General features: G+C 35.7%; 1 protein-coding gene across 1 annotated transcript in view; it reads left to right on the top strand.

Moving 5' to 3' along the window:
* The window catches only part of Smp_125930 (centrosomal protein of 72 kD (cep72 protein),putative), a gene marked incomplete at both ends in the record, with an annotated part of 29,753 nt that extends 9,823 nt beyond the window's left edge, over positions 1–19,930 (top strand). The window contains 3 exons of the mRNA XM_018791203.1: positions 7,701–8,160; positions 12,667–12,740; positions 19,739–19,930. Coding sequence (XP_018645615.1) covers positions 7,701–8,160; positions 12,667–12,740; positions 19,739–19,930 — 726 coding nt within the window. The remainder of the gene's footprint in view (positions 1–7,700; positions 8,161–12,666; positions 12,741–19,738) is intronic.
* Positions 19,931–24,160: the final 4,230 nt, after the last annotated feature.

The following is a 24,160-nucleotide window of genomic DNA, read 5'->3' as shown; positions in this document are numbered from 1 at the left end:
GAGGTACACCTTTCAATGACAGACACTGCCACACAGCCTCTCAGTTTACAGAGTCAAATGCTGCTTTCAAGTCAAGAAAAACTATCATTGTCGGACGCCGATAAGTATGCCTGTGTTCTAAAACCTGATGAATAGTGAATGTGTGATCGATACAGCCACGACCAGGTCTGAAGCCAGTCTGATTTCCTCGTGTTTAGAGTTCACAAGTGTTAGTTAGGCGTCTGATAGTTATCGAGGCTAGTATTTTAGACGCTATTTTAGTCAAACTAATCCCTCTATGGTCATCATAGGATGATTTTAACCCTTTCTTATATATTGGAAAAATCAGTGATTGAGACCAGTCAGATGGGATGATATCCAACTTCCAGATTTTAGCTAAAATATTAGTCAACCTAATCGCTAAAATTGGACCACCATACTTGAAGACTACGGGAGCCAAACCATCAGGACCCACTGATCGTCCTCGTTTCGGATTAGCTATAGCCTTCTGAACTTCAGCTAGAGTCGGGAGACATACATCAATGTTCCATTCAGGCTGTTTGGGAATGGTGGGTAGTTGTAGAGTAGCTGAAGGCCAGATAAACTGCTCCTTAAAGTGTTCTGTCCATCGATCTAAGCATCTGGGTTGAGAGCATATAAGAGTGTTGTCTTTTTCTGAGATCACCTCGCCTACACTTGACTTCCGAATTCCTGTTTCTTTTATTTGTCTGAAAAGCTGTCTGGTGTTACCTACAGTCACTGCCTTCACCATCTATTTCACTTTCGTTGCTCACTACTGCTGACGATTGCTCCGTAGACTTTTGGTTAACCTGGACCTGACTTAATTTCGTTCTTCATCGTGTTTAGAGCCTGATGGTATGAGATTACGATAGTCCATCAATTCAATAAATTTAGGAGAAATCCATTGGTTTTTCGTAACCCTTTGGTTTAAATCAGCAATAGATGTCACTGCTGTTTCTACAGCTGTTTGTACAACATTCCAAGCAACATCTGGGTCAGCCTCGTCTTCAGAACCATCTAATTGTGACCTCAGTTGTTCCTGGATCCTACTTTTGGCTTTCTCCTCACTCAGTTCAATTCTAATGGGTCTTCTTAATGTGGTTTTTCTGTTTCCAGTGAGGTGCAAGCAAATACGTGCTTGTATTAAAATATGATCAGAGTCAAAACAGGTATTCTAGAACAAGCGACAGTCTTCTATCGGGCCTCTCTAACGATGACTGATGTTATTATGGTCTATTTGAGTCCATCGTTGGTTTGGTGCAGGAGGTCACCATGTTAGACGATGTCTCTCCTTATGCTTAAAATTAGTATTTGCTAGAAATAAACGATTGTCTGAGCACAGTTGAAAAAGACCGTCACCATTATCTGTTTGCTGAACCGAAATACCAAGATACGCTCCTAAATGTCTTTCTTTTTGGTTAAAGCTACCTAATCGGGCAATAAAGTCACCTGCTACGAGTATTATGTCTGAGCGTTTAGTTTTTTGAAGAGGTTCATAAAGCTTTCTGTTGAATTCATCTTCTACTTCATTCAGACCGCAGCCAGTGGGAGCGTAGACAGAAACGACAAAAAGGCAACGACGTGTGTCCCTATCCTTCCGAGTTCTTACGGAACTGTTAACCCGGAAAGCACATAGGCGACTTTTAACAGGAATCCATCCTAGTGGTGCTTGTTCTGCCCTCGTACTTAGTCCTATGCCTAAAACCTGCCAGCCCACAAGAACTAGCCATCGAGTAGCCAAATAAACGGAAAATGTGTCACGTCGGCTCTCCATTTTGGCGAGGTGAGGCCAAGTGAATGACCACACTAGGATCCTGTGTGTGTTTCGGAGACACAGAATACATCAATGGGACGAGATTCTAGGTCACTAGCCAAGGAGGTCTGCTGGCCTATTCGACATCAGATACGTACGTTAAAGGCCTCAATGTGTAGTATGAAGTGAGGTTTCAGTATACCTGGGACAGTGTTTCGCGCACTAGGATCGTTGGCCATGGTGACACTTGAGGAGGAAGCCGAAAGACGAAGTTTAGAGGTGAAAGTCGAGGTAGGAGGAATAATAAGAATTGAAGAAGGAAATTAATTATGAATACATGATCTTGAGTGCTGTTATAGTTAAGAGGGGTTACCACTTCCCGGTATCCCACACCATGCATAGGAATCTTCTCGAGGTACCTGAAAAGGCAATCGGGTTAGGCGTGATCTTAGTGACCTGAGAGTGTGACCTCAGTGCCCAAGGGACAACTTCTTGAGGTCGGTCACACACGACCTTTTTGTGATTAGTTTTCGTGTTGGCTCCGTACTTGTTGGGACCTTACCGCCAGAGAGGGGAACCTGTAGGATAAGATGGGGTGTACATTTTTAGGGTCGATATTTTCTAACCCCACACCTCTTTGTGGGAAGGCAGCATTGCTGTTATGTTGGTTGCCTAAAGGAAGCACCTTACTGCCGTCACACCTCTGCACATCCAGCAGTACGACTTCGCCGTCGGACCTTGGGTTTGCTGCTTTTAGTCTTACCACTCTCCAACCGACCTGTCTGGCATGGTAGGACCTTGAGGAACGGTTGTTACAACCAGTATAGCTCGATTGGTTCATCACGATAGACAAGCCTGACCACCACGTCAAGATAGCAGCAATAGTGGGGAAATAAATGGTAAGTCATAAATATACTGCTGAACCAATCACGATCAAGAAAGTCTTTTCAAGGTCACAATGCGCATATCAAATTTTTATTCTTACTTACGAATTTAACGCAAATAACATAACCGAAGTAAATTGTGGCATTACGTGAATACAGTAAAATTAGCTCACTTAAAAAGATGAGATAGAATGCTATGTAGTAAATAGCTATTACGAAGTAGAAAAAGTCACATTCCACACTATACTGTCCCCCGTTTTCGAATCAACATATAATTATTGTTCAAGTTGTTTTCGTTGTTAATGTGTCGTGTTAACAGTTCGTCTTATATAGTTTTGGTTTTGGAGTTGGCAGCTTTTCGCTTTATTGTGTAATTAAGTTTTCTTTTTGAATATTATTTCACCATCTGTCAGGCTACCGATTGTTTTTATCACATCCTGTTTTAAATAAATCTGAATTTTATATCTTCTCACCTGGCACTTTATATCATGAACTCGCTTCAGTCAGACAACCAGTGATATGTAAGAAGCACCTGTGGGGTCGCTAGTGCAAACTTCTCTCGAGTTTCACTCTAAAACGAAATAACCAGTATCTTTCTTGGTTTTCATTAGTTGTCAAATAAAATTCAAATCATGATTTAAACGTCAAACTCCTCAATATCGCCAAATCTCCCTTTGTAAGAGTTATTCTTTATTCAACACTTATTAAGATGTCGGTGAGACTATAATTTATGGATGACCCTTGAGCAACGGTAAAATGACCTTGGGATTTCCACCTACCTACTAGGATTAAATGGGGATTATAGACTAGTTTGAAGAATTAGGATTAACAGTTGAGCGTTAGGGTTAAGAATTAGATTTGATGTTTTCATCACGAACCGACATCAGCTATAATGTCAAAATGATATTTAACCAAATGAGTGAATTAGTTCTGCTATCTTAAAAATGATTGGTTCGTCCATAAATTATAGTCCCTCCCAAATATCTGATTCACTGAACTGGTAACAGACGTAATTTTCTACTGTAATCATTTGATCACGGCATTAGTTTTCATCATTTAATTTAATTTATTCTATCAAGACAAAATTGGATAAACCTTTAGTTCACTAGACAAATGCATTTCATTTCCAAAGGATTTTCATCGATAATTTAAAACCTGGACAAAATCGGTATGTTATTACTAAATAACAAATGAAATATACTTTACAAATCCAATCACAAGGTACACAATAAACGCTCAGCGAATATTGAAGCATGCTGGTGAACACAGTCGGAATGTATTCAAAAATGGGTATGTGATATAAGTTCCCTAGAGGATAAAATATAAAAGTCGTAAAATATGGTGAAAAGCTTTCAACTGCAAATTGACAAATACAAAAAATACGACTACTATGATACACTATAAACAATAAGGTCCCTACAAACAACAATGACAAATGAATAACAAACACAAAGAGAAGTAGGATGAAGTCCTACTTTGGAACTATTTTTTTGAAGTATCCTTTTTTCTATTTAGTCCGTATTAGTAATTTAATTAAGTTAATTTATAAATTGCTTGGTTGAGGGGTTTGTAAGGATTAGTTTAGGTTGGAATTGACTATCACTAGAAACTGATATAAAGTGGATAATAGGGGGAATATAGCAGTCACTTAACTACTGCTTTACATTAATATCTGACTTTTCAAAAGCGTGTATCCATGATGTCACCAAGAAACAGTGAACTTTCTGAATTCGTTGTAAGCCTGCTGAGTTAGAATTCAGCGATCCAGATTTCTATCTTTAGCCGATTAATGGATTATTATGATAATAATCCAATGTGATTGGTATGCGAGTAACTGTTTCAGGTCCGATTCCGTTGAACTGTACTGGTCATGACCACTCATCAAACATTTGTATGGGTTTGAATGCAAGTGTGTCAACAGAGATGGATAGATTTCAGTCGTAAACATGAATGATCGAAAATTACAGATCCTTAGAAAAAATGCATACCCATTGCACAAAGCATTGGTTATCAGGACTCAATAAAACACAGGATAACATGTCGAAATTTGAAGTGAAGGGTACTGGACATCAGTAAACGCACATACATATTGTGTTTTTAAAACCGTCACGAAATATGTTGAAACAATGAAAACATTTATAAAATTGAAATAATTGGATTGACTGCCATCTGTAGATTGATTTCTTAGTTTACAAGCAAGAACACATAAAATAAATCCATTTATATGTCCATCGTAAATAAACATGTTCTTCAGAAAGGGATGTGACTTGATTGAAATCACTGAATAAATTATTCATGAATTTTCTTTGTATGATAGGAATTAACATAAGGATAAATTTCGATAGTGTAATAAGAAGACGAAGATTATCAGAACTATGTAATATATTAGCGCGATACATTTCGAACAATCTGATCACACATAATATACTTGTTAAGAACATTTATATCTGAAGAATAAAAGGTTAACTAGACCGGAAATGGGGGGTAAGAGTAGACAAGGATGATAATAATAACAATAATAATAAAATTGTGAAAACAATTTGAAGCCTGATCACTCTGGATAATAAGCAAATATTACGACGGTATTCGAAATTTATAAAACGGACTAATTGCTTTATATTTCTTAAAACAATGATAAAATTTCATCACCACCCCCCCCCAGTTATTTTTCACTTGTCCTACTGTGGTTGTTGAAATCTTGTCAGTTGTTTTATGCTAATCTCGGATCTTGGTGATTTTGTGATTGGAAATGGACAACATTGGTTTTGAACTGTGAATCAAGTTGTCACGACTTAAGTGATTTCGTTTGAATTAAAAAATTTGTCAGTATAATGCATCCCTTAAGATTATATATATAATACATGAATGTCAACCTTCCGTTCATTATAGACTTTATTCGTCGCACTGTAACCGGTGTTTAAAATCAATGGGTGTATCTTAATAAAATGTGTGTGTACCTGTAACAAACAATTAAACATGATAATACCCGTCACAAGCATTAAGTTCTTTGACTATAAGAAAGAATTTGACAACGTGGATAGAAAGACAACATGGAGCTTTCTTCGACACTATGTTGTACCTGAAAAGATCGTCAACACCGTACGGAATTCATACAACAGATTTCACTGCAATGTTATGCGTGTAGAACAGCTGTCAGATGCATTCCAAGTGAGGACTGGTATTAGACAAGGCTGCTAACCCCCAATTTTCTCTTTCATCCGATGGTCGACTACGTTATGAAGACCTCAACATCTTAGTGGAAGCACGGAATACGTTGGACAGAAAGTTTGGATTTCGTAGATGACCTAGCTCTGTTATCCCATACACAACAACAAATCCAGGTGAAGACAACCAGTGTAGCACCAGCCCCTGAATCTGTAGGCCTCAGCATACACAAGGGAAAAAACAAGACCCTCAAACACAACACAGAGAGCACCAACCATATCACACTTGATGGAGAAATTCTGGAAGAGATGGAAAGTTTTATGTACCTGAGAAGCATCATTGATAAACGAGGAGGATATGATGCAGGTGTAAAGGCACGGATTGGCAAAGCAGGGACAAGATTCCTAATATTGAAGGACATATAGAACTGAAAACACCTATCAGTCAACAGAAAAGTGAAAAGCCATGACCAGTGGAATCCGATCCGTGTCGAGTGGAGTCAGTTATCTACCTCAGTCAATTGATGAAGGGTTGTGCATAATCATGAAACGATCGAAGTTAGACATGAGCACTGTCGGATGCCGGCTCAGTGGTCTAGAGGTTAAGCGTTCACGCGCAAGACTGAAGGTCCTGGCTTCAAGTCCCGCGTGCAGGATCGTAATTGCGCACTGGACTACAACCACCATCGAAAAGGTACAGGCATTTGTAAACAGTTGTCTACTCAAGATACTCAATTTCCGTTGACCAGACACCGTCAGAGACCATCGACTGTGGCTTAGAACAAACAAGATTTCAGATGAAGAGGAGGTTAGGGAAAGACGCTAGAGGTGGATAGGACATACATTACGGAAATCACCACGAGCCAAGCCTTGACTCAGAATCATCGATGCAAGAGGAAAAGAGGCAGACCAAAGAACACACTGCTCTGATAACTGGAGGTAGACATCAAGAGAATGAATATCTATTGGAAACAACTGGAAAGTAGAGCCTTGAACAGAGTTGGTTTGAGAATCCCAGTCGAAGGCCTTGGCTCACACGTGGGGTAGCAGGCGTAAGTAAGTGTGTAAGTAAAGTAATTAACAGAAAACTCAATCTAAACAAAATCTGAAGAGGAGTAGAGTTTTCAAAGTGATAAGTTGTATAGTTAACAGTCATTTTCTGATGAGTATTCGGTAATGTATGTCCTGTCCACCTCTAGTGTTTCTTCTTGATTTCTTCTTCAACTGTGGGCTGGTTTGCTCTCTCCCACAATAGTCTATTGCTGATGGTATTCGGCTAACGTAAAGTTACTATCTTGCGTTCTTAATTGTTTATCAATACTTTTCACCTTTTTGATGATGTTTGTAATGGTTCTCCACGTTTCAGCTCCGTACAGTAGAACTGTCTTGACATTCTTATGGAAGATTCTAACTTTGCTACTGATTGACAGTTGTTTCAAGTTCCATATGTTCTTCAACTGTAGGAATGTGGCCCTTTCTTTGCCAATCCGCGCCTTTACACCTGCATCATATCCTCCTCGTTTATCAATGATGCTGCTGTTGAAAGTTTTCACCTCTTGCATCATGTGTTATTTGGTTGGTGATCTCTGTGGTGTATTTGAGGATCTTGCTTTTTCTTTTGTGTATGCTGAGGCCTACAGATTCAGGGGCTGGTGCTACACTGGTTGTCTTCACCTGGATTTGTTGTTGTGTATGGGATAACAGAGCTAGATCACCTGTGAATTCGAAATCATCTATCTGCAATATGCACTGAAGAACAATTTTAATGCACAACATTACAACAACTATACATAATACTAATGAAATATCATGGTCATTCATACTGATTGATAAATATCTCGTGAATAACAATAATTTAACCATAAAGTTTTATTCAAACGTTTCTCATCTTATCTATAGAATTTTATTGAAGAAGCAGTTTCAGAAAGCTTTGCTCGTTATAAAATAAGTGAATTAAAAAATAATTTATCAAAATATTCTCCGACTAATGGCGCATTCGCTACTTTACCATCTACAATATCTTCCACTAGTCGAATTTATTCAACCATTGGTAAATCACAATCAATTCCACACATAGAGGTAACATCTAACGGTCATACAAGAAACATCAGTAATCATAGCAATGATGTTAACAATTATTACATAGATGAAAGTAAAAATCATACATCTCAACAAGAGTTACTCAATGGAAATCATATATTAAGCTTGGAACAGTCAAGAAGACCTCAAGAGAAAAAAATGGAAGTAAGTGAATTCACACAAGAAGGAAATGAAACAGAAATCTCCAGAAGAGATTACTGCCCATCGACGACTAGAAATAGTCCTAAATTAATTCAAGATGACGACATAAGAAATAAAGGTAATGTTAACTAAAGTATGTGTAACAGTTTATTGTATTACTCTATTATCATCGATAGTAGAGAACATTATCACGATACAATGTAAACTGATTGACGTTGTCAACATATAATAACTGGTGTTCAGTAAGTGACTTAAAGTAATTTATGAATCAAACATGTCCAATTATGCATGAGATTACAGATATATACTCTTTTTTCAAAGAGTGTAATATGCACTTGAAAACAAAACGACTGTTCAGTAATCATAGATTTTCAGTAGTTCTTTTGAACTAATACGACAATACCGTAATGAGAAGTATCTTTAATATTAATTCGTTTTAATAAGTTCTTCAAGTGAATTATAGATAATACTAGTTAAATAACAAAAAAATAGATCCCGAATAACAAGGTTTGTTCAATATCATGTATGAATTGTAGTTCTTCTACGTTTCTTGTTAATGATAAACAAGTTAATAAGTTAGTATGAGTATAGCATAATATAGGTAGCGATTTTAGAAATAACTGTTACAAATTTTGTCCAGCTGTTAACCAATAAAAAAACAGCCATTGTGAATGAATAACTTGCAGCAATAAACCATATTGCTACAGTGATTTTGCACAAATAATTGAAGTTTTTCAAACGTTCTTTAGTCAGTAACTAAAAAGTAATGAGATTTGGATTCATCCAAATATCTATAGAACATCAGTCTTCTTGGACCCTTATAAGGAAGCAAATCGTTTTTAGGAGTCTATAAAATGTTGGTGGTTGAGTTTAGAGTTAGAACTAATGATTTAGGGTTACGGGTCGGAGTTAGAGTTAAACTTGATTTACATGTAATATTCAAAGTTGGTAGAATAAACTGAACATTTCTTACGTTTAAAACTGTCATTTTTTATTAATATAATGACAATAATTTTCGTTATAATTACTATACGGCAAAATGTCTGTTGCTCGTTTTACGATATATGAGACAAAAGTCATTTACTTTTGAATTGACCTCAAAACGTCAAAAGTAATTCTCTCAGTTATAATTGGCTTACCCATATGCTAAACTTTTATCGACAAGTTTACTTTATTTCAAATTTGCTGACGAAATTGGACGTAGGAAATTTTACTGAGTTCCACTCAAACATCTATCGTCGTTTATGTTATTAGAACTTTGCTTTATTCTGTCACATAGTAACATGACTATCTTTAACTCACCGGAATTAATTATTCGAAAACTTATTAAAAAACATTCATGAACAAACCTCGCAGGTTACTATCCGTATGGGGTTGTAGAGATTGTTAAGTTTTTATTGAGGTCATGAACCAATCAGTGTTAGACCACCATCGAAAAAGTGGAAGCTGTAGACGGCTGTTTTGCCTCAGTGTGAAATTCCTCAGGTTACTTTGTACTTTATTTTCACATCTTGAAGAATTTACCATTTCCTTATTTTACCAACTTCTGAAATAATTTGGCAAACATGTAGTTTGTAATGAAATAAAGAGAATGCTACAAAATATGATGAGTTTGGATTTGGCTTCCATCACGAATTAACATTTTTGTTTTTTTCGATAGCTATGAAAACATTTATTTGCATTAGCATGAGGTCGAAGTCACATCTTCAATCAAGTTATTATCTTAAACACAACTTCCAGTTAGTCATTAGTCATTATCAACGTAGAGCTCGTTACGAATAAACACTAACCTAATATGTCATTCCACTTTGTGGCAATGAGATGAAATTAACAAAATGAGTGGTAAAGGACTTGAAATAGTGGAGTAGAAATAATATTGCGAAGGACTAAATATTTGGAATATGGTGCAGAAAGAGAGATATGAAAGAGAACTGGAAAACAATATCTAGATTAAGCTGGAGAGTGAACTCTTCTGCTCTATTTTGATCGTTCTGGATCCATTTTTCAACCGAATTCTCTGTTATGTCTGAGTAAACAACAACAGTTTGTTTTACTGGTTTAAGTGTCATGGGGTCCGTATGATCAGGTCTAGTCTGCCTATTGATTAGTTCACCTTTATTACCGCTAGTAGAACCGATAGCTTAATCGCTGTTTGATAAGTCGACCAATGAACAACAAGCAAGGCGTTAACTCTTATTGGTCTCTGTACTCCTTTTAACTTAGTGGCCAATCAGAAGATGAAGGGAAAAGACAGGTCAGTTCTTCGTTCTAGTCAATATAATCATAACTCAAATCTCATACAATGATCTAGAATAAAATCTTGATCATTAATCATGATAACTAATAAATTGCAATCAAAGCATAACTACGCCACAAGTGAAATAGGACTGAACAATAGGTCCATAATAAATTAACATCAACCTAAGAAAAATATAACATATAACAACAGTTTATACATCGACAATAGCTTACAAGCAAGAGAATACAAAAATACAGTATTTTAAATATTTTGTAATTAGAGAACAAAATAGAAACAAAAACTTCAGGTAGCACAGTTTCAAAATTCAACTTTCCTCATTGTCACTCTGTTATAATAGCCTCGAACCACTGATCGAATTTACCGCGTGAACCCTAACCACTGTGTACCTAACAACAAAACTAATTCTAACCGTCATTGACCTCATGAACTGATGTCACTTTTGGTTTGGTCCCCTCCTAGTTTCCATCCAGACAACTACAACAATTCACATCATCTGTCGAGGTTAGCAGTGGTTAGGCATACTTAATACACTTCTTCATCGTCTCAGTTTATGTAAGTTTGCGACCTTATCAAACTTTTTGCAGTCACTGTCTGGTACTTTATGGATAATGTCAACATTATTAACTCAGTCGTTTCATAAAATGTGCTCAATCCTTCGATGACATCTATAATCGGTAACCTAAGCTTTGATATATCTTCCGATTAAATAGGCAACATTTCACAACCCTAGAGAAATACAGTGTGGACTGCTGTTCAGTGCACTCACCTTTTGGTTGAACATAAATTTATTGATAGTTCATAGGATTCAGCTTATATCTGAAATGTTTGCCCGTAATATTACTCACAGCTGTGATAAACATAAAAAAAGATGGGAAGAAGGTACAAAACTAGTGTATATAAACAGAAATGATTGAAAACAGTTCAAATCCTGTGGAGCTTACAAAATATAACCTTGGATACAATAAAATAGCAATAATAATACTAATAATAAGCGATATTACTTAGTTGAAATAGTTTGTTTAATTTTTTCAAGCTACTAACGAATTTTTTTATGTGAAATCACTTACACAGTTTTCTTTAATTACACTATTTTAGATAGCAACTTACCGCATACGTTTCGCTACTGATATCCAATAAGAGGTTTTATTTAAAAATTATTAGAGTCAATTAAAATGCAGAAAATAATGCAAATTATTTGAATTTCCCAAGTATTTTTGTTTCTGAACAACGTATCAACAGGATACTGGTCATCATTTTTAGAGGACATTTCAATAAGATTTGAAAATCCATTCATTGTAAACTAATCACAAAATGTATGCAAAAATTCGATTCGTTTTGTGTAAAAGTATATTATACTGACGGATTTCAGTGAATCAAAAGGAATCAATATATCACCTTATGGATTTTTGCACGAAATTGAGAGCTCAGCAAAGGATAGTTTGCACGTAATTATAAACTAAGCAAAAATTGGCTATATTTAATTGATAAAACGTTTGAAGTTGATAAAAATACTTATTATGAACTAATCACCGAATATGATAATGTTCTCCTACACTAACTCTCAATTTTAAACCTCACCCTTCACTTTCTTATGTTTATATACAAAAAAATAGCGAAGCTTCATTGCGTTATAATTGATGTTAGTTATTGATGAGAACCCTAATTCATAATTCTAACTCATAACTCTAGTTAAACTCTTGATTCCTAATCCTAACCTTAGGCATGATAGATAATGTCAATTGGTGATGAGACCCTATAGGCTAATAACACTAGCTCGACTGATATGTAAATCTAACCTTTTTTTCTTTTACTATGATGAATAATTTAACACCTAAGAGTTGGTCATATCTAAACTATTATTCCTCTGTAATTTTATTGCTTTCCATTGGTAATTATTTTATAACCAAGCACTGTTTCATGAATGGCTAGTTAGTCACTGAAAGTTGTTAGTATGGTATACTCTTGCCTTCCATTCATTTCGAATTAATCAAATTGTATACTTTACAAATTATAGATTAAAGCAAAAGTATTTTTTAATGATAAATTCCTCTTTGGAAATAAAAATAATGAAACGATATCAGTTGAAAAGTAGTTAAGAAATATGGAACTCTAGTTTGAAATATTCTACCAGTGTACACTAATGATGTGACAAGGGATCAATAATCTTCACTCTATGAACGGATTTGACATCAAAGACTCTAAAATTAACTGTGAACAAATATCTAATGAATGCTTAGTTCAACAATATAACTAGGTGTCATATAGGTAGAATTATTAAGTTTAGGTATTCTGTTATTATTCGTAAGTGATGTCATAATCTGTCAATATTTCTAAAAATTAGTTATATGTTCTCTTTATTTTTAGAACTAGAATGTGAAAATTATCGATTGACAGCTGAAGTGGAACGATTGAGAACACGTTTAAAATTGTATGAAGAAGTATGTTAAGTAATCAGTACTAACAATTATAACTTGCATTATGCTTTTCATCGTACCAAAGTAATAACAGTCATCTGTTGATAATATACTACAGATACAACGTTTGAGTTCATGGATAATTGTAGTCAGTCAGTCAGCTACAACGTAGGATCAGGTAACCTCATTAGCACAACAAGATGAACACAGAATTCATGGAAGGAGTTAATTTAATGGTGGTAACATATAAAAGAAAAATTGTATATAAGGATATTGTACAGTAAGAAAGAAAGATATAAAGCAATTTTAATCTCATAGTTTAAGGGAAGACAGATATTTTCATAGTGAGATGCAATAATCAATACAAATAGCTAATTATTAGAAGTAATGGTAGCAGCTTACTTACTTACTTACTTACTTACGCCTGTTACTTCCAATGGAGCATAGGCCGCCGACCAGCTTTCTCCAACCCACTCTGTCCTGGGCCTTCTTTTCTAGTTCTATCCAGTTCTTGTTCATTCTTCTCATGTCTGTCTCTATTTCTCGGCGTAATGTGTTCTTTGGTCTTCCTCTTCTCCTTTGACCTTCAGGATTCCATGTGAGGGCTTGTCTTGTGACGCAATTAGGTGATTTTCTCAAGGTGTACCCAATCCACTTCCAGCGCTTCTTCCTGATTTCTTCCTCTGCTGGAATCTGGTTTGTTGTCTCCCACAGTAACTTGTTGCTGATAGTGTCTGGCCATCTGATCCGAAATATCTTGCGTAGACAGCTGTTAATAAACACTTGTATCTTCTGGATAATGGCTTTCGTAGTTCTCCACGTCTCCGCCCCATACAGTAGAACTGTCTTCACATTTGTATTGAAAATTCTAACCTTGGTGTTGGTTGACAATTGTTTTGAGCTCCAGATTTTTTTCAGTTGTAGGTATGCTGCTCTTGCTTTGCCGATCCGCGCCCTCACATCTGCATCTGATCCACCGTGTTCATCAATGATGCTGCCCAGATATGTAAAGGTTTCCACATCTTCCAAAGCTTCTCCGTCAAGTGTAATTTGATTGGTGCATATTGTATTGTATCGGAGAGTCTTGCTTTTCTCTTTGTTTACATTGAGACCTACTGCTGCTGAGGCTGCTGCTACACTGGTCGTTTTCTCCTGCATTTGTTGTTGCGTTTGTGATAGAAGAGCCAGATCATCCGCGAAGTCTAAATCGTCAAGCTGCATCCTGCCTGTCCACTGTATCCCGTGGTTTCCTCCAGATGTCGACGTCTTCATGATCCAGTCGATCACCAGGAGAAAGAGAAAGGGTGAGAGTAAGCAACCTTGTCTAACACCGGTCTTTATTTCAAACGAGTCGGTGAGTTGTCCTCCGTGGACGATTTGGTAGTTTAGTCCATCATAGGAGTTCCGTATGATATTGACTATCTTCTCAGGCACGCCGTAGTGTCGAAGAAGCCTCCATAGTCTCGTCCTGTCCACACTATCAAATGCCTTCTCGTAGTCGATGAAGTTGATGTAGAGTGATGAATTCCATTCGATTGATTGTTCCACAATGATACGTAGAGTTGCGATTTGATCTGTGCACGATCTATCCTTACGAAATCCAGCTTGTTGATCTCGAAGTTGGGCGTCCACAGAATCCTTCATCCTGTTTAACAATACTCTGTTGAAGACTTTTCCTGGTATTGAGAGAAGAGTGATGCCCCTGTAGTTGTCGCACTTGCTGAGATCGCCTTTCTTTGGTTTCTTGATCAGAAGTCCTTTTTTCCAGTCTATTGGTACTTGTTCTTCATCCCAAATCTTACTGAAGAGGATGTGGAGTATCTTGGCAGTTGCTGCTACATTTGCTTTCAGTGCCTCTGCCGGGATGTTGTCTGGTCCTGCTGCTTTGCCGCTCTTGATTTGTCTAATGGCCATGCTGATCTCTTCAATTGTTGGTGGGCCAACATCGATTGGGAGGTCTGTGGGTGCTGCTTCGATGTTGGGTGGGTTCAGTGGAGCTGGTCGATTCAAGAGTTCTTTGAAGTGTTCTACCCACCTGTTTCGTTGTTCTTCAATGTCGGTGATTACATTGCTTTCCTTGCTTTTCACTGGTCTTTCTGGCTTACGGTAATTTCCAGCAAGTTTCTTTGTCGTATCATACAGTTGTCTCATGTTTCCCTCTCTTGCAGCCTTTTCCGCTGTCATCGCTAAATCTTCCACATATTTACGTTTGTCGGTTCTGATGCTCCTCTTCACTTGCTTGTTTGCCTCTGTGTATTCGGCTTGTGCCTTGGCTTTTTCCGCTCTGGTTCGGCTGATATTGATTGCTGCCTTCTTGTTCCTCCTTTCTTCAATTTTATCCAGTGTACCAACAGTGATCCATTCCTTGTGATGGTGCTTCTTTTGGCCCAGAACCTTTTGACATGTTGAAACGATTGCCTCCTTGATACCTTTCCAGTTGCTCTCCATGGTAGTCCCTTCTCCATTGAGTAGATCATGAAAGGCCTGGAACCTGTTGCTGAGGGCTATGTTGAATTTGATGAGTTTGTCAGCATCTCGAAGAAAGGTCGTATTAAACTTTTGTGATGTTGTCCGCGCCGTTGTCCAGTGCTTCTTGAGTTTTAGTTTCATCTTGGCGACCAGCAAATAATGATCGGATGCTATATCAGCTCCTCTTCTGGTTCTCACATCCTCCATCGTCCTCCTGAACTTTTTGTTGATGCAGACATGGTCGATTTGATTTTGTGTAGTGTGATCCGGTGAAATCCAAGTGGCTTTGTGTATGTTTTTGTGTGGGAATATGGTGCCACCTATGACCAGTTTATTGAAGGCACATAGGTTTGCAAATCTCTCACCATTTTCGTTCCTTTCTCCCAGTCCATGTCGTCCCATGACGTCTTCGTATCCAGTGTTGTCCTTTCCAACCTTGACATTGAAATCTCCTATCAGAATGGTCAGGTCCTTGGTTGGACACTTCTCGAAGATCGACTGCAGCCTATCGTAGAATTGGTCTTTAGCGTCTTCATCGTAGTCGTTAGTAGGCGCATAGCATTGGATGACGTTCATTGTAATGTCCTCTCTCTTTGTTTTGAAGGAGGCTTTGATGATCCTTGGTCCGTGAGATTCCCATCCAATAAGTGCATTTTGTGCTTTTCTGGACAGCATCGATGCAACTCCTTGTGTATGTGGGGCATTTTCTTCTTCATGACCGGAGTATAACAGAAGTTCTCCTGAAGACAGTCGTTGTTGTCCAACCTGCGTCCAATGTGTTTCGCTGATTCCAAGCACCTCCAGGTTGTATTTTCTCATTTCTACAGCAATTTGGAAGACTCTTCCGGTCTCCCACATTGTTCGGACATTCCATGTACCTATAAAAATTGTCGCTCTGGTTGTAAGAAGGTGCATCGGCCTCATGACTTCCGAAGGAACTCGGCTTTCATCATGAGACGTCATAATTATTCCTTCTACTCCTAGGGCAGAGTTTGAATGGTTTGAATGATTTTTTCTGGTTAGCGTTTATTTTAGCGAGTTGATTTTCTACGGGATGGGGTCGCTAACCCCATGCCCAACCCTCCTCCTTTACCCGGGCTTGGGACCGGCAGTAACCCCCAGAGGAGCTACAGGCGGAGTTAATGGTAGCAGCAGTCGTAGTTAAAAAAATAATACATAGACATTATAAGTTGAGAATAAAGAATATGTACTTAGAATGCTTATATTGCTTTGAACTTAAGGCAATATCGAAACAACCCACACAGGATGCACATATGTTAGTAATTGGCTGATCAGCTTATGTTCTAAACATCAATGGAAAGATTCAAACAACCGATACACAAATGAATTAAAATGTAAGATAATTTTAAAACTCAAAATCTAAGGGAAGTTAAAGGGTGGCTGCTTCTACTTTACTATTTACCATCCAACGCTGACCAGTTTCATTCGATATCTCAAACTACTGACTATAACAACCGCAAGAGTTTTCATTAAGTAATGTTCACCGTCCGATATGGCTCAGACCAACAGTCAATAACTTTATGAACTGATGTCATGTTTTGCGTTGTTCGTTCCTACTCTTCCTCCCACCTACTCGTACACTCTAACTAAAGAGTGCTATAAAGCTTTCTTTTAACAGAATAATGTGTTATCACATTCACTATTAGGTTTAGTAGAAAATAAAATTCTAGGTTTTTTTTCATTCATAATAAACTTCATTTACTTTGCCCGATTAAAAGAACTTGTTTGATCTCTGTTACTACTGTAGTGTGTTTCCTAAAAAGTGATTCTGTCTGCATTTATTTCCATTGTAGTAGTAGTGATAGTAATATCAGAATGAAGATAAAGAAGCTTTTCAGTTGTCTCAATTTAATCCATTAGTCTCCAACTAATGCAAGCATTGACAAGGGATACTGTGCTATTTTATCTTTCGCATCAATGCATGGAAAATTATGAATAACTGAGAGTACTTCAAAACCAGTTTATATATATACGATTTGGTACTATTGTTTAAAAACAGTCCAATAAACCCGTAAAAATAAACTGTTAGAAACTTATCATCTCATTATTGTTCTAATCACTAGGATCTCTTATTTATACATTAATTCCTTTAAAAAAATCTGATAAATATTAACCCTTGAAGTGCCTTAGATTGGCGAAATACTGTACGCGCATAAAGCTGACTTTCGACTGGTTTTAATCATCATATTAAAAAGGCAGATAATCGTCTGAACCTATGTATCATGAAATGTCTTTATAGGTTTCCTTGGATGATATTGACTGTTTATTAGTCTGTTTCGAAGAACAGGAGTTTCAGAACAAATAATCTTCTTGAAACATGAATCTCATTTTCACATAATTATTGTCGGATTTCTACCGTAATTAGCCTTCGATCTTCAGATTTTATGAAGTTAATATCATCGTTAACTTAATTCAGTCAAACACACAATGATGATCAATCAAAACGTAGATAATATAAGACTGTTGCAAAATTTAATAAATATTCATCAGATAATGACTGTTAACTATACAACTTATCACTTTGAAAACTCTACTCCTCTTCAGATTTTGTTTAGATTGAGTTTTCTGTTAATTACTTTACTTACACACTTACTTACGCCTGCTACCCCACGTGTGAGCCAAGGCCTTCGACTGGGATTCTCAAACCAACTCTGTTCAAGGCTCTACTTTCCAGTTGTTTCCAATAGATATTCATTCTCTTGATGTCTACCTCCAGTTATCAGAGCAGTGTGTTCTTTGGTCTGCCTCTTTTCCTCTTGCATCGATGATTCTGAGTCAAGGCTTGGCTCGTGGTGATTTCCGTAATGTATGTCCTATCCATCTGACAGCTGTTCTACACGCATAACATTGCAGTGAAATCTGTTGTATGAATTCCGTACGGTGTTGACGATCTTTTCAGGTACAACATAGTGTCGAAGAAAGCTCCATGTTGTCTTTCTATCCACGTTGTCAAATTCTTTCTTATAGTCAAAGAACTTAATGCTTGTGACGGGTATTATCATGTTTAATTGTTTGTTACAGGTACACACACATTTTATTAAGATACACCCATTGATTTTAAACACCGGTTACAGTGCGACGAATAAAGTCTATAATGAACGGAAGGTTGACATTCATGTATTATATATATAATCTTAAGGGATGCATTATACTGACAAATTTTTTAATTCAAACGAAATCACTTAAGTCGTGACAACTTGATTCACAGTTCAAAACCAATGTTGTCCATTTCCAATCACAAAATCACCAAGATCCGAGATTAGCATAAAACAACTGACAAGATTTCAACAACCACAGTAGGACAAGTGAAAAATAACTGGGGGGGGGTGGTGATGAAATTTTATCATTGTTTTAAGAAATATAAAGCAATTAGTCCGTTTTATAAATTTCGAATACCGTCGTAATATTTGCTTATTATCCAGAGTGATCAGGCTTCAAATTGTTTTCACAATTTTATTATTATTGTTATTATTATCATCCTTGTCTACTCTTACCCCCCATTTCCGGTCTAGTTAACCTTTTATTCTTCAGATATAAATGTTCTTAACAAGTATATTATGTGTGATCAGATTGTGTGACGCCTCTATGCTTTCCACATTTGTTCAGATCTCCTTTCTTTGGTGTCTTGATGAGGTAACCTTCCTCCCAGTCCATCGGCACTTGTTGTTCCTCCCAAATCTTCCTGAGTAGAACGTGGAGCATGTTTGCAGTTACTTCTATGTCTGAACTTAGTGCTTCGGCTGATTTATTGTTAGATCTTGCTGCTTTTCCACACTCGATCTGTCTGATGGCCATCTTGATTTCTTCGATCGTTGGTAGAGTGACATTTATGTGAAGGTCTGTATGTGCTGCTTCGATATTCTGTGGATTCAATGGAGCTGTTCTATTTAAGAGTTCCTTGAATTGTTCCACCCACCTGTTCCTCTGTTCTTGAATTCCAGTGATTTGCTTGCCTTGTTTGTCCTTGACCGGTCTCTCTGGTTTATTATATTTCCGTGCCAGTTTCTTCATCATGTTATAAAGTTGTTGCATATTTCCTTCTCTTACAGCTTTTTTCGTTGTCATTGCTAGCTCTTCCACGTATTTTGCTTTTCGGTTCTAATGTTCCTCTTCACTTACTCGTCTGCTTTTGTGTATTCAACTTGTGCTTTAACTTTTTCTGTTCTTGTTCGACTGTTGTTAATTGATGTTTTCTTGTTCTTTCATTCTTAAATCTTGCCTGGTATATCTATAGGGATCACTTCTTTGTGATAATACTCCTCTCAGCCTATCATCACCTGGTACTTCAATGTTAGTGCTTCTTCGATCCCTTTCCAGTTAATCTTGTACGGTTTGAAACCTGTTGCTAAGGCCTATCTTGAATTCGTTGAGTTGAAGTTACTCACTTTACTAAAGTCTGTTTTTTGGACATGTATTATTCTCGAAATAAGTAGTAAACTTAACTAGACGCTAAAATATATTTGTTTATAACAATCAATACATTAAAAACAAACTAACCATGTGTTTTAACAATTACTTAAATGAAACTGTAGCACGCATCCGCTATGAATACAAATATTACGGCATTTCATCCAGTCATGCCTTTATCTCTGACTAATTCACACGAATCAACGGGCAAAAATATTGGTGTTAATATAAATGCTGGGTCTACGATGAAACGTACAGTGTCCATTATGTCATCAAATCCAAATTTAACAACCAATCCAAAGACATCGTGCTCATAAATAATCCCCAGTGAATTAAAGTCTGAAAATGATCTTACACGTCAGGAACCATTTTCTTATAATAGTTTATCAAATACTTAGTCCTAATAATCATCAAGAGATTCAGCTGAATTCAATACCATATATTCAGAATTTTATAAATGAATAAGGTAAGTAGTGTAGTTGTTATTCTTACCTTGATTGGATTGCTGTATGTTTTTTTCTGTGTGCTATAAGCACAATTAAAATATGTGGATTGATATTATTTCCTAAATAGTTTATGATATATACAATGTTAACCATCCTGAAACCAGTTTACTTGGAACAGTTTCAGGTTTCATCTTTGTAAAGTCATATTTAGAAAATATTTGTTACGCACTGATCAAGGACTGATGAAGATAGTTTGCTTTCCAAAGGCTTCATTTGTTTTGAAGTGAAATCGTTCTCTTGTTTTCATCAAACATTTTCAAACGACACATCAGAGCACTAAAAGATCGGATTTAATATTTATTTGTTCATATGATTGAATGAGTAGCACATCGCATCACAACGTACTACACATGATCATTCTCAATGGTTACATAAATATGGTATTTTTTTATAAGGTTGATCGACAAATTTATAACTACTTGATTTCATTTTATAAACTGTAAAAGATAACAATAACAAATATTGAGTTTAAAGTTAGATTACAACCAACAATGATCATCTGTATATAGTTTTTTTTATCATAAAGCAAAACATAGCGGTTTGATTATTTATATTTCATCTCAGTGAGAAATGGAATTTGATAAGATTTATTAGGATTTCAGTTACATCTCTTTGGTGTATTTAGTCACAAGTAAGTTACTAGCTTAAGTGTTGATTTGCATTGCCATTGTTTCATTTATTTCTTTAGTTATAATAGTGTATGAACTTATCTACAACTTTTCCAACGTTCACTAAACAAATCATACTAGAATTCAGGCATTCATATGGAATGTTAAGCAGGGATACGCTAGATATGTTCAGATTGGAGAATTGTGTATAAAAATAGTCAATATGACTGAAATCTTTAGTGAAAGGATATATGTACACAGCACTCACTTCATGAATCAGCAATAAAATTATGAGAAGTGTTGTGTATGATGCAATTAATATTGAAAACACATTATGGATAAACTGAGCTGATAGAAACGACTGTTTTGATGATTAAATATTTTTCCATTTCAGCTTTTTCAGGAAGTTCATTATAGTTTGATGAAAGCACTTAGAATTTCGTTAAAGTTATAATGACATTTTCATCAGTTTTCTCTTCAAACAACTGAACTAATTGAATTTTGAATACAGCTTTTGTTTTAAACTACTAATTAACTTAAAACTATACAGCTTTGACGTCAATTTCTCTTGTTAGTTGACATGCTAACTCATATTGTTTTTTTTGGCAATTTGCTTTTCGGTGTTTTATGCTGAACATTCATTTTCAATGTTTTTCTTGATCTCATCTTATACTACTAAAAGTTTTAAAGTAATATACACATATCACTAAACGGAAATGGAGTTTGATTTTTTTCTTCCTCCAAAATCATTATTGCTTTTGTGAATTGTTTTCTGAATCACCAATCGTATGCACAAACATATCATCACCTTTCTCTTTATCCTGTGGTTTGTTTTAACTCTTCCTGCTTTTTTATTTACTACTGCCGTTTTGTAAGTGCCGTTATTGGTACTTCTCTAACTTAACTATATACGTGTAGTACTTCAATTCATCTAAGGATATTGGATTTCTTCGGGTTTTGAAAAACGAATCATTATGTTTCTACTGAACTGCAAATTTTTAACTTTTGCTTACAATGTGTTTCCTTTTTATTGTTGTTGTACTTTTCCCTTCCTTTCTTTGTTTGGAGATCTATGACTCCATATATTTCCAAATGTTTCAAATAAACTGTTTTGTCGAACTATTAATATAAAGAGTTTTTTGTTTGAATGTTGTTAATTACTTCTGTTAATAATGGAGATAAAGTGAGCTAGCCATTCCACCAGGAAAATGTTCTCACGAACTGCAGTAGTTTGGTAGGTTTACATCTGTAACTAAGCAACGTTTGCATGGTTACTTCTAATTTGCCATTTTAAAACATAAAAAACAATTGTAAAGTTCTTGGTTTGTCTCAATGCCGTACGCCATTCACTTTTATTAAATCATGCATGAGCTACTGAATGAATCGTGCTTATTTTCACCAACACGACTGTATTTGTTTGCTTACCGTTTAAGATGAAGAGTAGCGTGAAAAAAACAACTTTTTCATACTGCTAAAAAGTAGCTTAGTGGAAATAATTTAATTTTCAGGTTTTGTTTTTGAGCATAAATAACCCTACCGACTATATATACCATATATGATGTACGCACATGAATATGCAGTTGCAAACTTCGTTCAATTCACAATTCAACACCACCGTAAAATCATCTAAATTAAATTGCATATCACTGCGAAAAAACAATTATCCATACAGAATTACTTTCTTAATATTTCGATAGTTGTCTGTCTATATTATTATGTAATATCACGTATTTTTTAACACAGAAGTATTTTCGAAGATTTGCTCAGCGTGGTTGATAGCTATATGTAACATATAAACTTAATTTACATGATTGTAGTCTTTCTCACTTCAAATCACTTTATCTATTTCAAACGAATGAAGTGAATATTTTTACCTGGAATGCGATTCATTTCAGCCGCTTACGCAAACTAGAGTAAAATCAATATTTATAAAATAAGTAACGGGAATCAAACTAGAAGTTTACGACCACCCAGATAACGCCTCACGTCTGAACCGGAATCCAGCAGTGCCAATGTCTAATTTCTACCAGTTCACAATACTGACCCAACTATCCTCCATTCCCTATTATGAATAACATTCTAACTACCGATATGGTCGAATTCCACTATTTAGGGCTTTTCATCACAACTGGAATCGTATCTCAAAATTGTTTTTAAGGCTGCATATTATTATCAATACTGATATAAGACATTTGCAGAGACTGTTGAATTTTCACTGCATTTAATTTTATTTATTGAAATATAAATTTAAAATATATGTATCCAATTGTTCTGTTTCTATTGGATAAATAAAATTTTCATTTGTAAATCTCTGGTATTTATTTTCAATATTGAATATGTAATGAGAATAATTAACTGTTGATTTTAAGAGTTGTGTTCATCAAATAATTATTATTAATTAAAAAAACCATTTGCGGCTAAAACTACGAATCACATGTAGCCCACACATTACATTTCCGTGACTGCATTTTAACCTAATTACTCATAATAGTAGTGATAATAATAATTCCTACGTGGATTACTTGTAGAAATTTTATACCAAAAGAATCAGGCGTTTTGTTTTCCCCTAGATTTTTAGTTTTAAAATTTTATCTCAAGATTTATCATTCCTCGGATCATCGTTTTCTTTTATAACTAATCTTTTCAAATACCACCTGTACCACTACTACCACTGTTAATTGTAAAAATCTAACATTTGTCTTAGTAATTTCATCTTGCTCTAGCGATATTATACGATAAACTGATCAGATGAACAAGTTCTTCATATTCTACGTAGTTCAAGACTGACTCACTGGACGTTAGTTTTCATTATTTACTTAAGCAGAACTAGCTTTGATTTAAAATGATACACTGAATCATTCTTTACAACAATATTTTTTCAAATAATTGCGCACACCTAATGTTTTCTCACAAAATAAAATTCCGTAACAATAATTGTCTATTACTAGCGAATACTAACCAATCTTAAATTATTATGTTTTGTTTGATATGTTAACTAATTATTTTATTCTATGCAGTAAAATACGCACTTCCATTTATCAGATGTTTTCGTTCAAGATTCAACATATTAGAAAGATGCTTGATAACGGTTGACAAAAGAATGTGAACCACCTTGATTCACAGTTTCCTGATAGTAAACCTCCAACCATATAATACCTCAAAATAGTTCATCTAATGTCCAGTTATTTAAACTAGTGATCAAATTGTAATTTCATCCACAGATTTCGATTAGCCCTGTAAAGATTAAATTAATATGACAGTGTTCAATACTCAATAATTAATCATTTAAAGTTTATCAACATTTTGTACTCTTCAATGTGCATTAACTGATCTTTTCCTATAAACTTTATCACAATTTATCTAATGTAAGAGACATACACTTTATAAGAATAATTTTGTTGGGTGATGCAATTTAAAACAAGTTAAACTAGAC

This window comes from Schistosoma mansoni (assembly GCF_000237925.1).
Source record: "Schistosoma mansoni, WGS project CABG00000000 data, chromosome 3 unplaced supercontig 0192, strain Puerto Rico, whole genome shotgun sequence".
NCBI classification, from domain to species: Eukaryota; Metazoa; Platyhelminthes; class Trematoda; order Strigeidida; family Schistosomatidae; genus Schistosoma; species Schistosoma mansoni.
Note: the sequence above shows the minus strand (reverse complement) of the source record. Positions and strands in the feature narration are given on the sequence as shown.